At 42.6% G+C, this 18,241-nt stretch overlaps 1 protein-coding gene across 3 annotated transcripts; it reads right to left on the bottom strand.

The window, feature by feature from the left end:
• Positions 1–3,461: 3,461 nt before the first annotated feature.
• On the bottom strand, positions 3,462–18,220 carry LOC110500275 (transcription initiation factor TFIID subunit 3). 3 transcript variants are annotated; one of them, XM_021577568.3, is made up of 7 exons: positions 17,851–18,220; positions 16,882–17,133; positions 14,784–16,633; positions 14,578–14,660; positions 8,697–8,958; positions 7,309–7,415; positions 3,462–6,123 (listed from the first exon to the last, which is right to left on the bottom strand). In XM_021577568.3, the coding sequence occupies exons 1-7, from the start codon at positions 18,014–18,016 to the stop codon at positions 6,009–6,011; spliced, it is 2,835 nt and encodes a 944-aa protein (XP_021433243.2). In that variant the 5' UTR covers positions 18,017–18,220; the 3' UTR covers positions 3,462–6,008. The 3 variants fall into 3 exon arrangements, with proteins under 3 accessions (XP_021433243.2, XP_090069300.1, XP_090069289.1); XM_090213174.1 differs by lacking the exons at positions 3,462–6,123; positions 7,309–7,415; positions 8,697–8,958 and adding an exon at positions 9,472–13,901; XM_090213163.1 differs by lacking the exons at positions 3,462–6,123; positions 7,309–7,415; positions 8,697–8,958 and adding an exon at positions 9,472–13,875.
• Positions 18,221–18,241: the final 21 nt, after the last annotated feature.

Raw genomic sequence — 18,241 nt, 5'->3', positions numbered from 1 at the left:
ACACCCTCAGATAAACAATTTATGATGCAACAGATGACCCGGCAACAAGACCCGGCAACAGATGACCCGGCAACAAGACCCGGCAACAAGACCCGGCAACAGATGACCCGGCAACAAGACCCCGCAACAAGACCCGGCAACAAGCTGTGAGTGTATGAGACTTGACACCCAACAGTATGTTGAGGGGGTGGGGACATCTTAACTACCCAACACCATAAGATGTGTTTGGCTAAGATGATCAACAGGACTAGACAGTCATGGTATTCACGAGAGGTGACAAGCATTCCTATAACCTTGTTTCTCCTGACGTCACCATCTCCCTGTAGGTCTCACACATCTCCAATATATCTCCCTGTAGGTCTCACACATCTCCAATACATCTCCTAAGGTCTCACACATCTCCAATACATCTCCTAAGGTCTCACACATCTCCAATACATCTCCTAATGTCTCACACATCTCCAATACATCTAATAAGGTCTCACACATCTCCAATACATCTCCTAAGGTCTCACACATCTCCAATATATCTCCCTGTAGGTCTCACACATCTCCAATACATCTCCTAAGGTCTCACATGTCACATGGGAAAGGAAACGGTTTGCTTGTAAGAAAGGATATGCTCGACATTGATATGACTCTTACATTAGCAGGGAAGAGCTTGTAAAAAGTCCAGTTCAATTTCAAATGCCAAACTTGTTTACACCACTTACTCTCTGTCTCTCTCTCCCTCTGTTTACACTTTCTGTAACAGTGACTTGACTTAAACCCTGCACACACTGTATAATGCTTCCTGGCTTTTTATAAGCACATCTGAGCATACCACACTTTCTATAAAGAAAGGCATTTGAGGGAACTGTTTACACATTCAATGATCTATGTATTGTTCATTGAATGCATGGTGTTGTATAACCTGATGAAACTGGCAGAGAGCCGCCATTAAAACACGTTTTTAGTTATCTGTACAAAGCACAGAGCTTATCTTGCAAGAGAACACTTTTCACTTCTCTTTTTCCAAGGTCCTGTTTCACTTCCTCTTAGACTTCTTCACATCAGAAGACTGTCTCTTTCCCATCGAGGGCCAGCTGTGGCACACACACACACACACTTTCACTCTTTATCTCATAACACTCTCTATATGCCATTACATTTTTAGCACTCACCTACACTATCCACCCACCCACCCAGCCACCACCCATACAACACAACACAGCCCAAGCATGACAGTATAGTGCATCAGTTCTGCTTTCTGCCTGGCCAAATATTTCAATTTACTGTGAAGATTTCAACAAGATTTGGAGCCCAAATCATCTGACTCAAGCAGTCTAAAATAGACCAAAATGAAACCCCCAGCATGAGATGTACCGGGTTGTGACAGACATGCAGGCATACAGACTGACAGAGAGACAGACAGACAGGCAGAGAGGCAGGCATACAGACTGACAGAGAGACAGACAGGCAGGCATGCATACAGACTGACAGAGAGAGAGACAGGCAGACAGGCAGAGAGACAGACAGGCAGAGAGAGACACAGCCAGACAGGCAGAGACAGTCAGGCAGAGAGATAGACAGGCAGAGAGAGAGACAGACATGCAGAGAGAGACTCAGCCATACAGGCAGAGATAGACAGAAGAAAGGAATAGTGTAGGTATCTCCTTAAAGGTGCAATCAATTAATAATATATTATAGACCCATTGGAGTACAGATGACAGATTCTGGTTTTAAATGTCATCACGATGCAAGTTACAAACCAATTGCCTCCTAACTCATGGAGAGACGGGAGGTAAAAAAAAATACTGCCTGTTACTATGGTGATGATTTCACTGCTTGCATGGTGTTGCTATTCTTATCATTGTCACAGGAACGGTTATATACTGTATATAAAAGGATGAGAGATCTGGAGAGCAAATGTAACATTAACACGTATCCTATTAACGACGGCAAAACAAAAACCCAGTCCCTATTCACTGGGTGGCCGTATATAGTTATTTGACCTCTGGGGGACCATAGGATTTGGCAAGATGGAGAAAAAAAAAACTTTTCAAAAATATTTTTGTGCTTTCTTCAAAATCAAACATTGCCAACAGCACATGGCATTTTTACCTAGACAGATGGGTAGCAACAAAATAGTTCCCTGCATGATATAGGCCTCATTATGGTCCAATCAGAAAATCTATTTACTCATCTAGTAACCGGAAGGTTGCAAGTTCAAACCCCCGAGCTGACAAGGTACAAATCTGTCGTTCTGCCCCTGAACAAGGCAGTTAACCCACTGTTCCTAGGCCGTCATTGAAAATAAGAATTTGTTCTTAACTGACTTGCCTAGTTAAATAAAGGTAAAATAAATTTAAAAAATATTGCAATCCCATGGCACCTGTGGTTTGTTGCACCATGTGGGCTTGAAGACAGACACTACAAAAACTACTGGACTTTAATTAACAGTTCAAATTGCAGAAAGTGAAAGTCAGTTGTATTGGGAAAGGGAGATACCTAGTCAGTTGTATAGGGAAGGGGGATACCTAGTCAGTTGTATAGGGAAAGGGAGATACCTAGTCAGTTGTATAGGGAAGGGGGATACCTAGTCAGTTGTATAGGGAAAGGGGGATACCTAGTCAGTTGTACAACTGAATGCACTCAACTGAAATGTCTATTCCACATTTAACCCAACCCGTCTGAATCAGAGAGGTGCGGGAGGCTGCCTTAAATCGACATCCACGGCGCCCGGGGAACAGTGGGTAGAACGACAGAATTTTAGCTTGTCAGCTCGGGGCCAAACTATTCCTCAGAGACGTTCTACAGCATTCTGTACACAAAATGAATTCCACTTCTTCACACCCTAGAATCCAACATTGGATAAGAGCTCCACACTCAATGTCGTGGCATGTGAAGAAGCCTGCCAGTACCTGCATTAAGAATGACACCATGTGGTCATATGGAGAAATGCTAAATTTGAAGAATTGCTGTGTAATGGAACATCTAAATGTGCTGTATAGTGCCGGACAGACCTTTTAAATTGGCTAAATACTGTGTATTACCACACCAGGAAGACATTACTTCTTAAAACATTCTACCTACCCTTGGATTTTTAAGTCTTATAAAGACATTATGAAGGATCATATATGTCTTCAGCAAATAATAAAGTATTTTACCCGTCAGCTTTAAGTAAAGTGTTACTGGAAAGTTTACACTAGGCTTTAGACTCTACGTAAACGCTCTGCGCTAGATTCTACTACTTGAACATTCTAGTAGACTCCACTTGAACACTCTACATGAGGTGTTTCTTGTATATTATCCACTAGACTTCTGGGTGCCAGTCTGTTTAATCTCTTGCCAACTCCTTATGGAAGGGGACTGTGGACAAGGGAGAGGAAACTACTTATTTTGGGCTGTATGACTCCATACTCCTCAGGCAAATTTAAATCCAAATGACCGCAACAACAAACAAAAAAATGACACACTGCTTCCTTATCCAAACATTTCAGATTCATTTAACAAATTCAACTTCGGTTTTGTTAAAATATTTCCACTGTATTTTCATGAATTAAATGCATCAAAACAAACTAAGAAAAACGTATCTTGGGGTAAAAAGGTGAGGATTGCACACAGAACAATCAATGTAAAAAAAAAAAAAAAATGCACAATGTTAGATAGAAGTGGGATCTCAACCTGAATCATGGAAACAAGGACAGATGCCTACAGAGAACTTGGGTACAGATGAAGATGACCAACTACTCTTTCCATTTTTTTAGGATGGCAATGAGATTTATGTGTAGTTAACAGACTGTTAGGCTTTAATATATGGAATATCAGCAAAATTAGAAACCTTTACAATGAGCTACTGTAGAACTGATTTGGAGACAATTTATATGAAAAATAAAAAATACAAACTAATTGAAAATAAATATATACAGAAATTACAGAAAATTATTCAAGTTAAAAACCAATCATCTGGAAATGGATTTAACAAATTAGAATAAAAGTCCTAAGAACAAAATGCATGTGGCTTTATATACTATCCCCTACGTATTTATTTGGACAGGGAAGCTAAAACGTTTAAATTTGGCCCTATACTCCAGCATTTTGGATTTGAGATCAAATGTTTTATATGAGGCAACAGTAGAGAATGTCCCTTTTTATTTTAGGGTATTTTCATAAATCTGTTTTCCTGTTTAGAAATATAAGCACTTTATGCATTTAGCCCCGCCCCCCATTTGAAGTTGTCATGACAAATACAGTATTTGGACAAATTAACCTATAGTGTGTTACATTTAGTCAAACGTTTAGTATTTAGTCCCATTATTCCTAGCACACATTTGCAGTTTGTTTAGTTTGTGTTTCAGATTATGTTGTGTCCAATAGAAATTAAACTAATGGTAAACAATGTTGTGTAATTTTGGAGTCTCTTGTATTGTAAATAAGAATAGAATGTTTTCTTAACACAACTACATGAATGTGGATGCTACCATGGTTACAGATAGTCCTGAATGAATCCTGAATCACGATGAGTGAGAAAGTTACAGGCATTAATATCATAACATGTAAAAATGCTAACCTGTTTTTGTTAATGGTTAGCGTGTTTTGGGGGCATGATCTTTGTGAATATAACTTTCTCACTCATTATTATTCACGACTCAAGTCATGATTATCCGTAATCATGGTAGCATCCACATGAATGTAAAATATTCTATTCTTATTTAAAATAAAAGTCACTCCAAATTGACACAATACATTATTTACCATAGCTTTCCATTGGACACAACATATTCAGAAACACAGCCAAAACAAACTGTAAATGCATCTGACTCGCTTGTAGAGTCACAAGCTTTATGTAGTCATTGTGTGCTAGAAATACGGAAACAAATAGTCAACTTTTGACTAAATGTAATACACTATAAGTGAATTTGTCGAAATTCAAATGGGAAGACTAGGTACATTAAGTGCATTCATTTCTAAACGGTATAACAGATATGTATGAAAATACCCTCAAATAAAATAGGACATTCTGTCATCACCACGTATAAAATATTTGATCTCAAATCCAAAATGCTGGAGCATAGAGCCACATTAAAAAAATGTAGCTTCACTTTCTCAATAAATACGTAGGGGAGAATACATGACATATTTCAGGATACTGCAGCAGAAAACCGAGAGGGGGGATTTTAAACAGAATCTGAATCGGTCATTCAGTTTGATATTATTGACCTCCCTTTATGTGACAATACTAGCCTGGTTCCCAGATGTGTTTGTGTTGTCTTGCTGTCTCCAACTCAAGACAATAGCCATCAGAATTGGCAAGAGAGCACACACACAGATCTGGGACCAGGCTATGACATTACTAAGGTAAACAACAACAAGATGAATGTAGACTTCTCTCTATACCCTGTTCTCTTTGACAACACTGAACTCAACAATTATCTGTTTGAAGCCATGATGATTGAAAAGCATGATCTCCGTGACGACATTAGAGCACCTGAACATTCCTTCCTGAACGCCGGGCTCTCACATCAACAGGAGGCTGCGTCCTGATTATCTACCAAAGTGTGCAAGTGCACACTCTAAGAGATTGTTCAATCCATGAAAGGAACTGTGCAAGTGCACACTTGGGTAGATATCCATGATGTGGAGTGCTAGTGCCCACAGACAGAAGGGTAGAAAACCAGGACGCAGACTTAAAAGCACCCCCCTCCCCAAAACACTTTACAGAAGGGAGGGGAAGGAAGCGTCGTAACCATGGAACCCACAGAACGGCGGTTGGACATGTGCTGGTTAAAGAGTCTGTATTTCTTTGTTTCCTACAGTCATACACGGGCGCTATCATATCATTGGCTCATCATGTCATTAACTAAAGTCATCAGGAGGTGTGAATGTCTCATCTGTCACGTTTTCCCACTTTTCTTTCTTTGTTTGTTTACAGCAGTGGCCCGGAATGTTCCAAGAGGATGGCTTGAAGAAGCAGTCAAGTCCAGCGAATGACCAGTCCTAAGTCCTATGTTTTTGCATAGTCTCTCTCAATGCACTTTGTGTTTCCTCTTCTTGTGTTTTTTGTCCTTTTTCTTGCCGGCACACTTCACACAAAACCACTGTTGGTCCTCGGGAGGGGCCGAGACCATCCCGACGCAAGGCCTGGGGGGGAGAAAGATGGAATCAGTGAGTGAGTGATTAAAAAGGAGGGAAGACGGAATGATCAAAAAGAGATGCATCGTAAGAGTAGATCAGCTTTCCACAGCGTAGCATACGTTGTATTCTTTAGGTTACAACCAGTCAATGTTCCAACTAGTCGACAGCATCAACTAGTCAATGTTCCTCACTATGGTTTTACAGTAATAACTAGTCAATGTTCCTCACTATGGTTCTACAGCAACAACTAGTCAATGTTCCTCACTATGGTTTTACAGTAATAACTAGTCAATGTTCCAACTAGTCGACAGCATCAACTAGTCAATGTTCCTCACTATGGTTTTACAGTAATAACTAGTCAATGTTCCTCACTATGGTTTTACAGTAATAACTAGTCAATGTTCCTCACTATGGTTTTACAGTAATAACTAGTCAATGTTCCTCACTATGGTTCTACAGCAACAACTAGTCAATGTTCCTCACTATGGTTCTACAGCAACAACTAGTCAATGTTCCTCACTATGGTTCTACAGCAACAACTAGTCCATGTTCCTCACTATGGTTCTACAGTAATAACTAGTCAATGTTCCTCACTATGGTTTTACAGTAATAACTAGTCAATGTTCCTCACTATGGTTCTACAGCAACAACTAGTCAATGTTCCTCACTATGGTTCTACAGCAACAACTAGTCCATGTTCCTCACTATGGTTCTACAGCAATAACTAGTCAATGTTCCTCACTATGGTTCTACAGTAATAACTAGTCAATGTTCCTCACTATGGTTTTACAGCAATAACTAGTCAATGTTCCTCACTATGGTTTTACAGCAACAACCAGTCAATGTTCCTCACTATGGTTTTACAGTAATAACTAGTCAATGTTCCTCACTATGGTTTTACAGTAATAACCAGTCAATGTTCCTCACTATGGTTTTACAGTAATAACCAGTCAATGTTCCTCACTATGGTTTTACAGTAATAACTAGTCAATGTTCCTCACTATGGTTTTACAGTAATAACTAGTCAATGTTCCTAACTATGGTTTTACAGCAACAACCAGTCAATGTTCCTCACTATGGTTTTACAGTAAATTAATGAATTAATCAATGGATGGATGAACAAACAAATTAACAAATTAATAAAATAAATGAATTAATGGCTGGATAAATGAATCCAAACCTCTCTCTTACCAGTGGTACCAGTCATCACAGTCATCACAGCCAATCATGGGACTGCCGTCGTCAGGCTTGTTACAGCCAGGACAGATCCAGACCTTATTTCCCCACTCATCACGGACCTACAGGGGAAACAACATTAGCAACAAGACACTCAGGAGTACAATAAGAATAGGCATTTATTATGTTTATTATGTATGCCTATGTACACTGAGTGTACAAAACATTAGGAACATCTGCTCTTTCCTAGGTGAATCCAGGTGAAAGTAATGATCCCATATTGATGTCACTTGTTAAATCCACTTCAATCCGTGTAGATGAAGGGGAGGAGACAAGTTAAGAATGATTTTTAAGCCTTGAGACAATTGAGACATGGATTGTCTGTGTGTACCATTCAGAGGGTGAATGGGCGAGACAAACGATTTAAGTGCCTTTGAACGGAGTATGGTAGTAGGTGCCAGGCAATTTGTGTCAAGAACTGCAACACTGCTCAACTATTTCCAGTGTGTATCAAGAATGGTCCATCACCCAAAGGACATCCAGCCAACTTGACACAACTGTGGGAGGCCAACTTGAGCCAGCATTGACGTGGAATGCTTTTGACACCTTGTAGAGAGAGCCCTGACGAATGGAGGCTGTTCTGAGGGCTAAAGGGGGTTCAACTCGATATTAGTGAGGTGTTCCTAATGTTTGGTATACACAGCGTATATCCATTACCTGCTAACTATCCGGAGCAATGGAGAACATGCTCAAGACTATGTGTATACTGCAGTTGTGCTTCTTCATTAAAAACAGATTTCAAAACACATAGGAGTAGAAAGGCATATGTTTCCAGCCACATGTCCCTCACTAACTTTAAGCATCAGCTGTCAGAGCAGCTTTACCGATCATTGCACCTGTACACAGCCCATCTGTAAATAGCCCACCCAACTACCTCATCCTAATATTGTATTTTTTTTTCTTATTTTTTTTTCTTTCTCCTTTGCACCCTGGTATCTCTACTTGCACATTCATCTTCTACACATCTATCACTCCAGTGTTTAATTGCTAAGTTAAAATTATTTTGCCACTATGGCCTATTTATTGCCTTTTCCTCCCTAATCTTATTACATATGCACTCACTGCATGTATATTTTTATATTGCGTTATTGATTGTATGTTTGTTTACTCCATGTGTAACTCTGTGTTGTTGTTTGTGTCGCGCTGCTTTGCTTTATCTTGGCCAGGTCACAGTTGTAAATGAGAACTTGTTCTCAACTGGCCTACCTGGTTAAATAAAAAGGTTAAATACATTTTTTAAAATGTTTTTAAAAATGAGCTGTATGTGAGTGATTAAGGGGGTCCCACAGGAAGACAGAATAGTCCGGAGAGATACATGAGTAATATAGTGGCATGGTACTCACCACATATGTCTTGACAGTTTCAGTGACCACGCTGCGTACACATGTTTTGCCGGAGGATGCGGGGGAGAGCATGGCAGGGGGAGGGCTGTCAGGGGGAAGATGGGATGCAGGGGGTGCCAACGAGGGTATTGGAAGGAGGATTGGAGGAGGTGGCGGCAGCTGAAGGCGATTGCCGGGTCCAGATTTGGTGGCGGGGGTCTTAGGAGCTGGCATCTTAGGCGGTGGCGGCGGCTCGGAATTCAAGACCACCTTGCTGATAACTCTGGAGATAGGCAGAAAGAGAGAGAGAGAAGAGAAAGAGACATCAGAACAGAGCCAATGAGAAACTTACTTCATGGGGTTCAAAATTATAGGCCCTGAACCACATAGGACCAGCAACAGCACTTGTTTTGTACATCTATGTATAATTACTCCTGTGTCCGTGTGTGCTATACATGTTTGAGGCAGCTGAATGCCTCAGACAAATTAAGTTAAAGGTGCAATATGTAGAAATTGCTCAGCATTTCCCGGTTACTAAAAATCTAAAAGTTCGCTTAATTTCAATTTGTGACAAAAACAAGCAATGTATAGTGTAGATGATCATTGTACCATCTAAACCGCTGTGAAATCTATTTTCAATAACCCAAAATATTGTATTTTCAAATGTTTGAAGCTGGTGTGCAAAATCAAAAGTAAAAAGACACAAAAATTTAACTTAAGAACGTGAAGCATAGAAATAGTGCCACGTAAAACAGATTTACCTACATACACCAGTCAATAGTTTGGACACACCTACTCATTCCAGGGATTTTCTTTAATTTTATTTATTTATTTTTTACATTGTAGAATAATAGTGAAGACATCAAAGCTATGAAATAACACATGTGGAATCAAGTAGTAACCAAAAGTGTTAAATCAAAATAAATTTGAGATTCTTCAAAAAGTTTTCAACCTTTGCCTTGATGACAACTATGCACACTCTTGGCATTCTCTCAAACAGCTTCATTAGGTAGTCTGGAATACATTTCAATTACCACGTATTCCTTCTTAAAAAGTTCATTTGTGGAATTTCTTTCCTTCTAAATGAGTTTGAGCTTATCAGTTGTGTTGTGACAAGGTAGGGGTGGTATACAGAAGACAACCCTATTTGGTAAAAGACCAAGTCCATATTATGGCAATAACAGCTCAAATAAGCAAAGAGAAACGACAGTCCCTCATTACTTTAAGACATGAAGGTCAGTCAATATGGAAAAAATCAAGAACTTTGAAAGTTTCTTCAAGTGCAGTCGCAAAAGCCATCAAGCGCTATGATGAAACTGGCTCTCATGAGGACCGCCACAGGAATGGAAGACCCAGAGTTACCTCTGCCGCAGAGGATATGTTCATTACCTACCAGCCTCAGATTTCACCCCAAATAAATGCTTCACAGAGTTCAAGTAAGAGACACATCTCAATATCAACTGTTCAGAGGAGACTGCGTGAATCAGGCCTTCATGGTCAAATTGCTGCAAAGAAACCACTACTAAAGGACACCATTAAGAAGAGGAGACTTGCTTGGGCCAAGAAACACGAGCAATGGACATTAGACCGGTGGAAATTTGTCCTTTGGTCTGGAGTCCAAGTTAGAGATTTTTGGTTCCAACCGCCGTGTCTTTGTGAGACGCCGAGTAGGTGAACGCATGATCTCGCATGTGTGGTTGCCACCGTGAAGCATGGAGGAGGCTTTGCTGGTGACACTGTCTGTGATTTATTTAGAATTCAAGGCACACATAACCAGCATGGCTACCACATAATTCTGCAGCGATGACCTGGCATCCACAATCACCTGACTTTAACTAAATTGAGATGGTTTAGGATAAGTTGGACCGCAGAGTGAAGGAAAAGCAGCCAACAAGTCCATGCGCCGAATACAACAGGTGGAGACCTTACCGTGAAATACTTACTTACAAGCCCTTCACCAACAATGCAGTTCAAGAAACAGAGTTAAGAAAATATTCACTAAATTAACTAAAAGTATTTCTGTAACAAAACATTTTTTTTTTAAAGTAAAAAAGTAACAAGAAAATAACATAACAATAATGAGGCTATATACTGGGGGTACCGGTACCGAGTCAATGTGCGGGTGTACAGGTTAGTCGAGGTAATTTCTAAAGTGACTATGCATAGATAATAAACAGCGAGTAGCAGCAGTGTAAAAACAAAGGGGGAGAAAAATATAAACTATTTACATTGATTTACAATGTAAATAGTCAGGATGGCCATTTCATTAATTGTTCAGCAGTCTTATGGCTTGGAGGTAGACGCTGTTAAGGACCCTTTTGGTTCCTAGACTTGGCGATCCGGTACCGCTTGCCGTGCAGTAGCAGAGAGAACAGTCTATGACTTGGATGACTGGAGTCTTAGACAATTTTTTGGGTCTTCCTCTGACGCCGCCTGGTATAGAAGTCCTGGATGTCAGGAAGCTTACTGGGCCGTACGCACTACCCTCTGTTGCGCCTTACGGTCAGATGCTGAGCAGTTGCCATACCAGGTGTTGATGCACTCGATGGTGCAGCTGTAGAACCTTTTGAGGATCTGGGGACCCATGCCAAATCTTTTCAGTCTCCTGAGGGGGAAAAGGTTTTGTCGTGCTGTCTTCACAACTGTCTTGGTGTGTTTGGACCATGATAGTTTGGTGGTGATGTGGACACCAAGGAACTTGAAACTCTCGACCCGCTCCACTTCAGCCCAGTCGATATTAATGGGGGCCTGTTCGGCCCTCCTTTTCCTGTAGTCCACGAACAGCTCCTTTGTCTTGCTCACATTGAGGGAGAGGTTGTTGTCTTGGCACCACACTGCCAGGTCTCTGACCACCTCCCTATAGGCCGTCTCATCGTTGTCGGTCACTGTTGTTTTGTCAGAAAACTTAATGATGTTGTTGGAGTTGTGTTTGGCCACAGTCGTGGGTGAACAGGGAGTACACGAGGGGACTATGGGGGGGGTCGACCGACTATGATTTTTCAACGCCGATACCGATTATTGGAGAACCAAAAAAGAACCAAATGTACTTTCAATAATGACAATTACAACAATACTGAATGAACACTTATTTTAACTTAATATAATACATCAATAAAATAAATGTAGCCTCAAATAAATAATGAAACATGTTCAATTTGGTTTAAATAATGCAAAAACAAAGTGTTGGAGAAGAAAGTAAGAGTGCAATATGTGCTATGTAAGAAAGCTAACGTTTAAGTTCCTTGCTCAGAACATGAGAACATATGAAAGTTGGTGGTTCCTTTTAACATGAGTCTTCAATATTCCCAGGTAAGAAGTTTTAGGTTGTAGTTATTATAGGAATTATAGGACTATTTCCCTCTATACCATTTGTATTTCATTAACCTTTGACTATTGGATGTTCTTATAGGCACTTTAGTATTGCCAGTGTAACAGTATAGCTTCCGTCCTCTCCTCGCTCCTCCCTGGACTCGAACCAGGAACACAACGACAACAGCCACCCTCGAAGCAGCGTTACCCATGCAGAGCAAGGGAAACAACCACCCCAAGGCTCAGAGCGAGTGACGTTTGAAACGCTATTAGCGCGCGCTAACTAGCCAGTCATTTCACTTCGGTTACACCAGCCTCATCTCGGGAGTTGATAGGCTTGGAGTCTTAAACAGCGCAATGCTTGACGCACAACGAAGAGCTGCTGGCAAAACGCACGAAAGTGCTGTTTGAATGAATGTTTACGCACCTGCTTCTGCCTACCACCACTCAGTCAGATACTTAGATACTTGTATACTCAGTCAGATTATACACAACGCAGGACCCGCTAGATAATATCTAGTAATATCAACCATGTGTAGTTAACTAGTGATTATGATTGATTGATTGTTTTTTATAAGATAAGTTTAATGCTAGCTAGCAACTTACCTTGGCTTGCTGCATTCGCGTAACAGGCAGTCTCCTTGTGGAGTGCAAAGAGTGCAACGGTCGTTGTTGCGTTGGACTAGTTAACTGTAAGGTTGCAAGATTGGATACCCCGAGATGACAAGGGGAAAATCTGTCGTTCTGCCCCTGAACGAGGCAGGTAACCCACCATTCCTAGGCCGTCATTGAAAATAAGAATGTGTTCTTAATTGACTTGCCTAGTTAAATAAAGATGTAACAAAAAACATATATTTTTTTTAAGAATCGGCAAAATCGGTGTCCAAAAATACTGATTTCCGATTGTTATGAAAACTTTAAATTGGCCCTAATTAATCGGCCATTCAGATTAATCGGTCGACCTCTACTATGCATGCACCCCTGAGGGGCCCCAGTGTTGAGGATCAGCGTGACAGATGTGTAGTTGCCTACCCTTACCAGCTAGGGTCCTTAGCTTAGTGATGAGCTTTGTGGGCACTATGGTGTCGAATGCTAATTAATCTGTAGTCAGTGAACCTCGTAGGTGTTCCTTTTGTCCAGGTGGGAAAGGTATGTGAATTGGAGTGGTCTTAGGGTTTCCGGCATGATGGTGTTGATGTGAGCCATGACCAGCCTTTCAAAGCACTTCATGGCTACCGACGTAAATGGGGCGGCAGGTAGCCTAGTGGTTAGAGTGATGGACAAGTAACCGAAAGGTTGCAAAATCAAATCCCCGAGCTGACAAGGTAAAACAAATCCATTGTTCAGGCAGTTAACCCACTGTTCCTAGGCCATCATTGAAAATAAGAATTTGTTCTTAACTGACTTGCCTAGTTAAATGAAGGTAAAATAAAAAAAATGCTATGGGGCAGTAGTCGAAAAGAGTCTGCTACGAAAAGACTCTGCTACGGGGCAGTAATCATTTAGCAGGTTACCTTCGCCTTCTTGGGCACAGTGACTATGGTGGACTGTTTTGAAACATGTAGGTATTACAGACTCGGTCAGGGAGAGGTTGAAAATGTCAGTGTAGACACTTGCCAGTTGGTCCGCGCATGCTTTGAGTACTGTCCGTCCTGGTAATCCCCCTGGCCCCGTGGTTTTGTGAATGTTGACCTGTTTAAAGGTCTTGGCTACGGAGAGAGTGATCACACAGTCGTTCGGAACAGCTGGTGCTCTCATCCGTACTTCAGTGTTGCTTGTCTCGAAGCGAGCATTAAAGGGATTTAGCTCATCCGGTAGGCTCGCGTCACTGGGCAGCTCACGGCTGAGTTTCTCTTTGTAGTGCTCAGCATATGTGGGAACTCCTTCAAGACTGTTGGAAAAGCATTCCAGGTGAAGCTGGTTGAGAGAATGCCAAGAATGTGCAAAGCTGTTATCAAGGCAAAGGGTGGCTACTTTGAAGAATCTAAAATATATTTTGATTTGTTTAACACTTTTTTGGTTACATGATGATTCCATTTGTGTTATTTCATAGTTTTGATGTCTTCACTATTATTCTACAATGTAGAAAAAAAGTGAAAATAAAGAAAAACCCTTGAATGACTAGGTGTGTCCAAACTTTTGACTGGTACTGTCCAATGCCGCTCTGACATATATGTATATATATTCTTAATCCATGTATTACTTATATTTAGGTGTATTTTGGAGTACATGTTGTGAAACTGTTAGATATTACTTGTTAGATATTACTTGTTAGATATTACTTGTTAGATATTACTTGTTAGATATTACTGCACTGTCGGAGCTAGAAGCACAAGCATTTCGCTACACTCCCATTAACATCTGCTAAACACGTATGACCAATAAATTTGAATTGATTTCTGTCTAAAAAATATATATATTAAAAACCTGTTTTCACTTTGTAACTATGGGGTATTGTGTGTAGACTGATGAGGATTTGTTTTTATTTAATAGAATAAGGCTGTAACGTAACAAAAAGTGAAAAAAGTCAAGGGGTCTGAATACTTTCTGAATGGACTATTAAAGTTTTATTGATTTGAATTGAGAAACTTACATTTTGTCCTGTCCAGCCCCCACCCTCAGGGTCAGCCTGGGGATGACAGGAGACGGGACAGTCACTGGAGTCTCCACCCTCACCTGGAACAGTGGGGAAAAGAAGAAGGAGCAATGTTGTTATTGTGTGTGTGTGTGCATAAGATGCTTCACTAATGTTTTATAAAACGCTACACTACAAACCAATCCTGGGAAAAGACAAGTTACCTTTTCTAGTCTGATCTTCTCTTTTTCCTTCTCTCGCTTCTCCTTCTCTTTCTTCTTCTCCTCTTTATCTCTCTCCTTCTCCCTCTCCTTTTCCTTCTCCTTGTCTTTATCTTTCTTCTTCTTCTTCTCCTTCTTGTCTTTCTTCTTGTCCTTCTCCTTGCTCTTCACATCCTTGTCCTGGAGGATGGGGGGAAGAGGGGGCAACATCGAGGGGATGCGGAGACACGTCGACGGGCTGAACAGGACAGGCATGTCACTCAAACTGAACGGGGTGAGGGAGGATATCTTCTGCCTGTCCTTGCCCTTCTCCCGCTTGTCTTTGTCCTTCTTGCTCTTCTCCTTGTCCTTCTTCTTGTCTTTGTGTTTGTCCTTCTCCTTCTTGCCGCTGCCATCCCCTCCACCGCGGGACTTGATCTTGATCATGGAGCCCTCCGGACTGCCAAACCCTGACATCTGACCCTGGAAGTGTTCCCTGAGGTCGTCCTTGTTTCCAAGGTCCTTCCATGGTATCTTGGCCTCTTTGGAGAAAGAATCTTTGCTCTTGTCCCTGTTCTTATCCTTGTTCTTCTCTTTCATCTTCCCCCTGTCCTTATCCCTCTCTTTATCTTTCGGTTTCTCTCCTTTCTCCTTCTTCTTCATCTTTGTCTTGAGCTCCTTCTTCAGTTTCTTCTTGATGTCAGCCGAGGAGACGAGTTTGTTCTTCTCCTGGAACATCTTGAGGAGGGGCTCCGGCGTCGGGGGTGAGGCGGACGCTGAGGAGAGGTACGATTCGTCCTGGGGCTGTCCTGCTGAGGGATCCCCCTGGTTTACCTTGCGTATGACCTCGTTGATGGAGTCGTCCATGGTCCAGCTCCCGGGGCCGCCACCTGCGTTGAGGTGTAGTGGCGTGGACAGGTCTTTAGCCATGGTGTTGGCTCCTAGTGAGAGCTTAGGCATTCCTCCTGGCTCCATGATAGTGAGCCTGCGGGGAGAGGAGAAGCCATCATTCTCCGACTCGCAGCCCGACGAGAAGGCGAAGGGGTCGGGCTCCCGCTCGGCGCATGCCCTGGCGATCACAGTGTCGATGGAGTCGTCGATATCGGCGTTGTTGGTGCCAGGTTCGACGAGTTTACTAGAGACGAAACCTGCAAGCTCGTGGTCCTCTAGGCTCTGCACGTGGATATTCTCCTTCCCCATCCTCTCACTGAGGGCTGACAGGGGCAGCCTCTGTAGGCCAAGGACCTGAGCCTCAGACTTGCCCTGGGGGTGAGACCCAGACTTGGCTCCAGAGCCTATCTTGGGGCTCTTGGGACTTTTAGGGCTCTTGGTCCGGCAAGGTGACTTTTTCCTTTCCTTGGAAGATTTGGGCGAGCGGATGGGGCTGCCTGACATAGCCCCACCAGCGTTGACCCCCTTGGGGGACTTAGTCCGTGGCCTGCTGGGGGATGAGCCCTTGGGCCCTTTGCGGCTTTGACTGCCATGTGACTTATGATCTGAGTGTCTCCCGGGGGTCACCGGCTGGGGTCTGAACGACGTTGGAGGCCCAGGTGTCTCAGGGGACATAGACATTGAACCCAGGCTGTCGTGAGAGTGGGAGGCCATCATGCCTGGAGGAACACGCTGGGGGTTGAGGGAGGTGAGGGGCTCCCTGGGCTCCATGCTCCAGTCGGGGCTGAAGCCAGAGTGCATGCGAGGCCTCTTGGAGGTGGGCATCATACCCATGGCGGCGTCGGGGCTGTCCAGGTGTCTCTTCACAGGGTGGTTCTCATCGTTCACCGCCTCGTCATCATCCATATCCTCGTCGGTATCGTCCAGCGGGACCTGCATGGCCTCAGCAGAGGTGCCCATGTCAGCCAGGGCTTCCTCCTCTTCTGCAGTTGAGAAAGAGAGAGAGATATATAATACTGAGTTAAATCAATCACTAAATCTTCTAGGGTCTGATTGGCATTGAATTAAAGGTCAAGGATAAAAACATTATCTGTTTGACAAAACCCCATAAACACACAAAAACAGAAGCATCCTCTCCCCATCATCCGTATCTCACAACATTCTCCACGCACAACTGTTCTCCATAGAGGTACGTTGTGTAACACAAACACACACAATGCTACAGCCTTACCTTCCTGTAGTGAGACCAAGGGTGGCATATAATCTGGAATGTAGTCCTTCCTCTCCTCTGCGTCCCACCGGACCCCCACTCCAGGCTGAGGGAACTGCAGCACGTTGTTCTTGCTGAGGGGGAAGAGGGGCGTCTGCTGGGCGAACCCTACGGGCTCCAGGTTGTGGACATAGTCCTCCAGCTCAGATAGACTCACCCCCAGCAGCCTAAATGCCTGGCCTACGTCATCCAGCACTGGGTCTGTTCTCCCATCTAGGAACAGACAGGAGAATGCATGAGACATCAAAACGAAAGGCCTTCTTTTACATGCATCTTCCTAAGGATCAAACCCAAGGGGTGAGACTGAATGGACAACAAGGATCATGCCATACCAGGACTTGTCTGCATACAGTATTTCCTTTGTCAAACAGATCCTCCTCTTTCTTAAATCCTGGTTTGATTGAGCCAAAATGAAGATATCCTAAACCATTAGCTGTTATGTCGTCAGCATATAGTTACTTTTCTGTAATTTCATCCTGTACAATTATTGACAAACCTACTACATTTATAGGACAGTATTTTCTTAAAAGCCATTCTAAAATGAGATACCACACTGTTTTCCTTCTCTGCCATGTTGAACACTCCCCTGTGTTGACATCTGAGCTAACCATGTCGGACACAGCATGACAGGTTTTTAGAGAAACACAAATACACATGGCCAAAACATACACAATTAAGCTAACAGCTACATACATGCAATACTTAGAAAATGTATACTCGCAAACATAACCAAGTCTGGTCATTGATTACATAATGTGGCTTACTAACATAGTTGGTTAGCAGCTTGGTTATGTTTACTGAAAATGTATATTATTAGAACTAACGTTAGGCCTCGGTTGGAGGGGGCGCTTAGTCACATAAACAACGTGACTCAATACCTAGCCAGATCACTTTCACTTCAAGTAGACATTTCAGAAATACAGTACTTACAGAGCTCCGAATATCGATGACAACCCCTGGCCAACTGCTGGATATATCTGTGCAGAACATCGGAAAGCAGGTCGCAGGCGGTGAGCTGCACCGCATCCCAGCCCAACGCTTGGCAGATCTGCGCCACCGACACACGCAGCAGCGAGCGGGCATAGCTCTCGCACATCACGCTGACTTTAGTAACGGTCGTGGCTTCGTCAATCCCTACTATAGAACATCTTCCTGGTCTTCATGATGCATGAAATACATGCAGGTCGCGAACAAAACGCTCGATGAGGGTTAATTTTGACATCTATTCGAGTAAATATGTTGGCGGTCTTGTCAGAGCCGCCATCTTGTTTCCACCGACAAAACCATCGATTTGACATGCGCAAAAACATGGGACAACCCA

Source organism: Oncorhynchus mykiss, chromosome 2 (assembly GCF_057628025.1).
Source record: "Oncorhynchus mykiss isolate SJ-2025 chromosome 2, ASM5762802v1, whole genome shotgun sequence".
Taxonomy (NCBI): Eukaryota; Metazoa; Chordata; class Actinopteri; order Salmoniformes; family Salmonidae; genus Oncorhynchus; species Oncorhynchus mykiss.
This window is presented reverse-complemented; position numbering and strand designations above follow the sequence as displayed.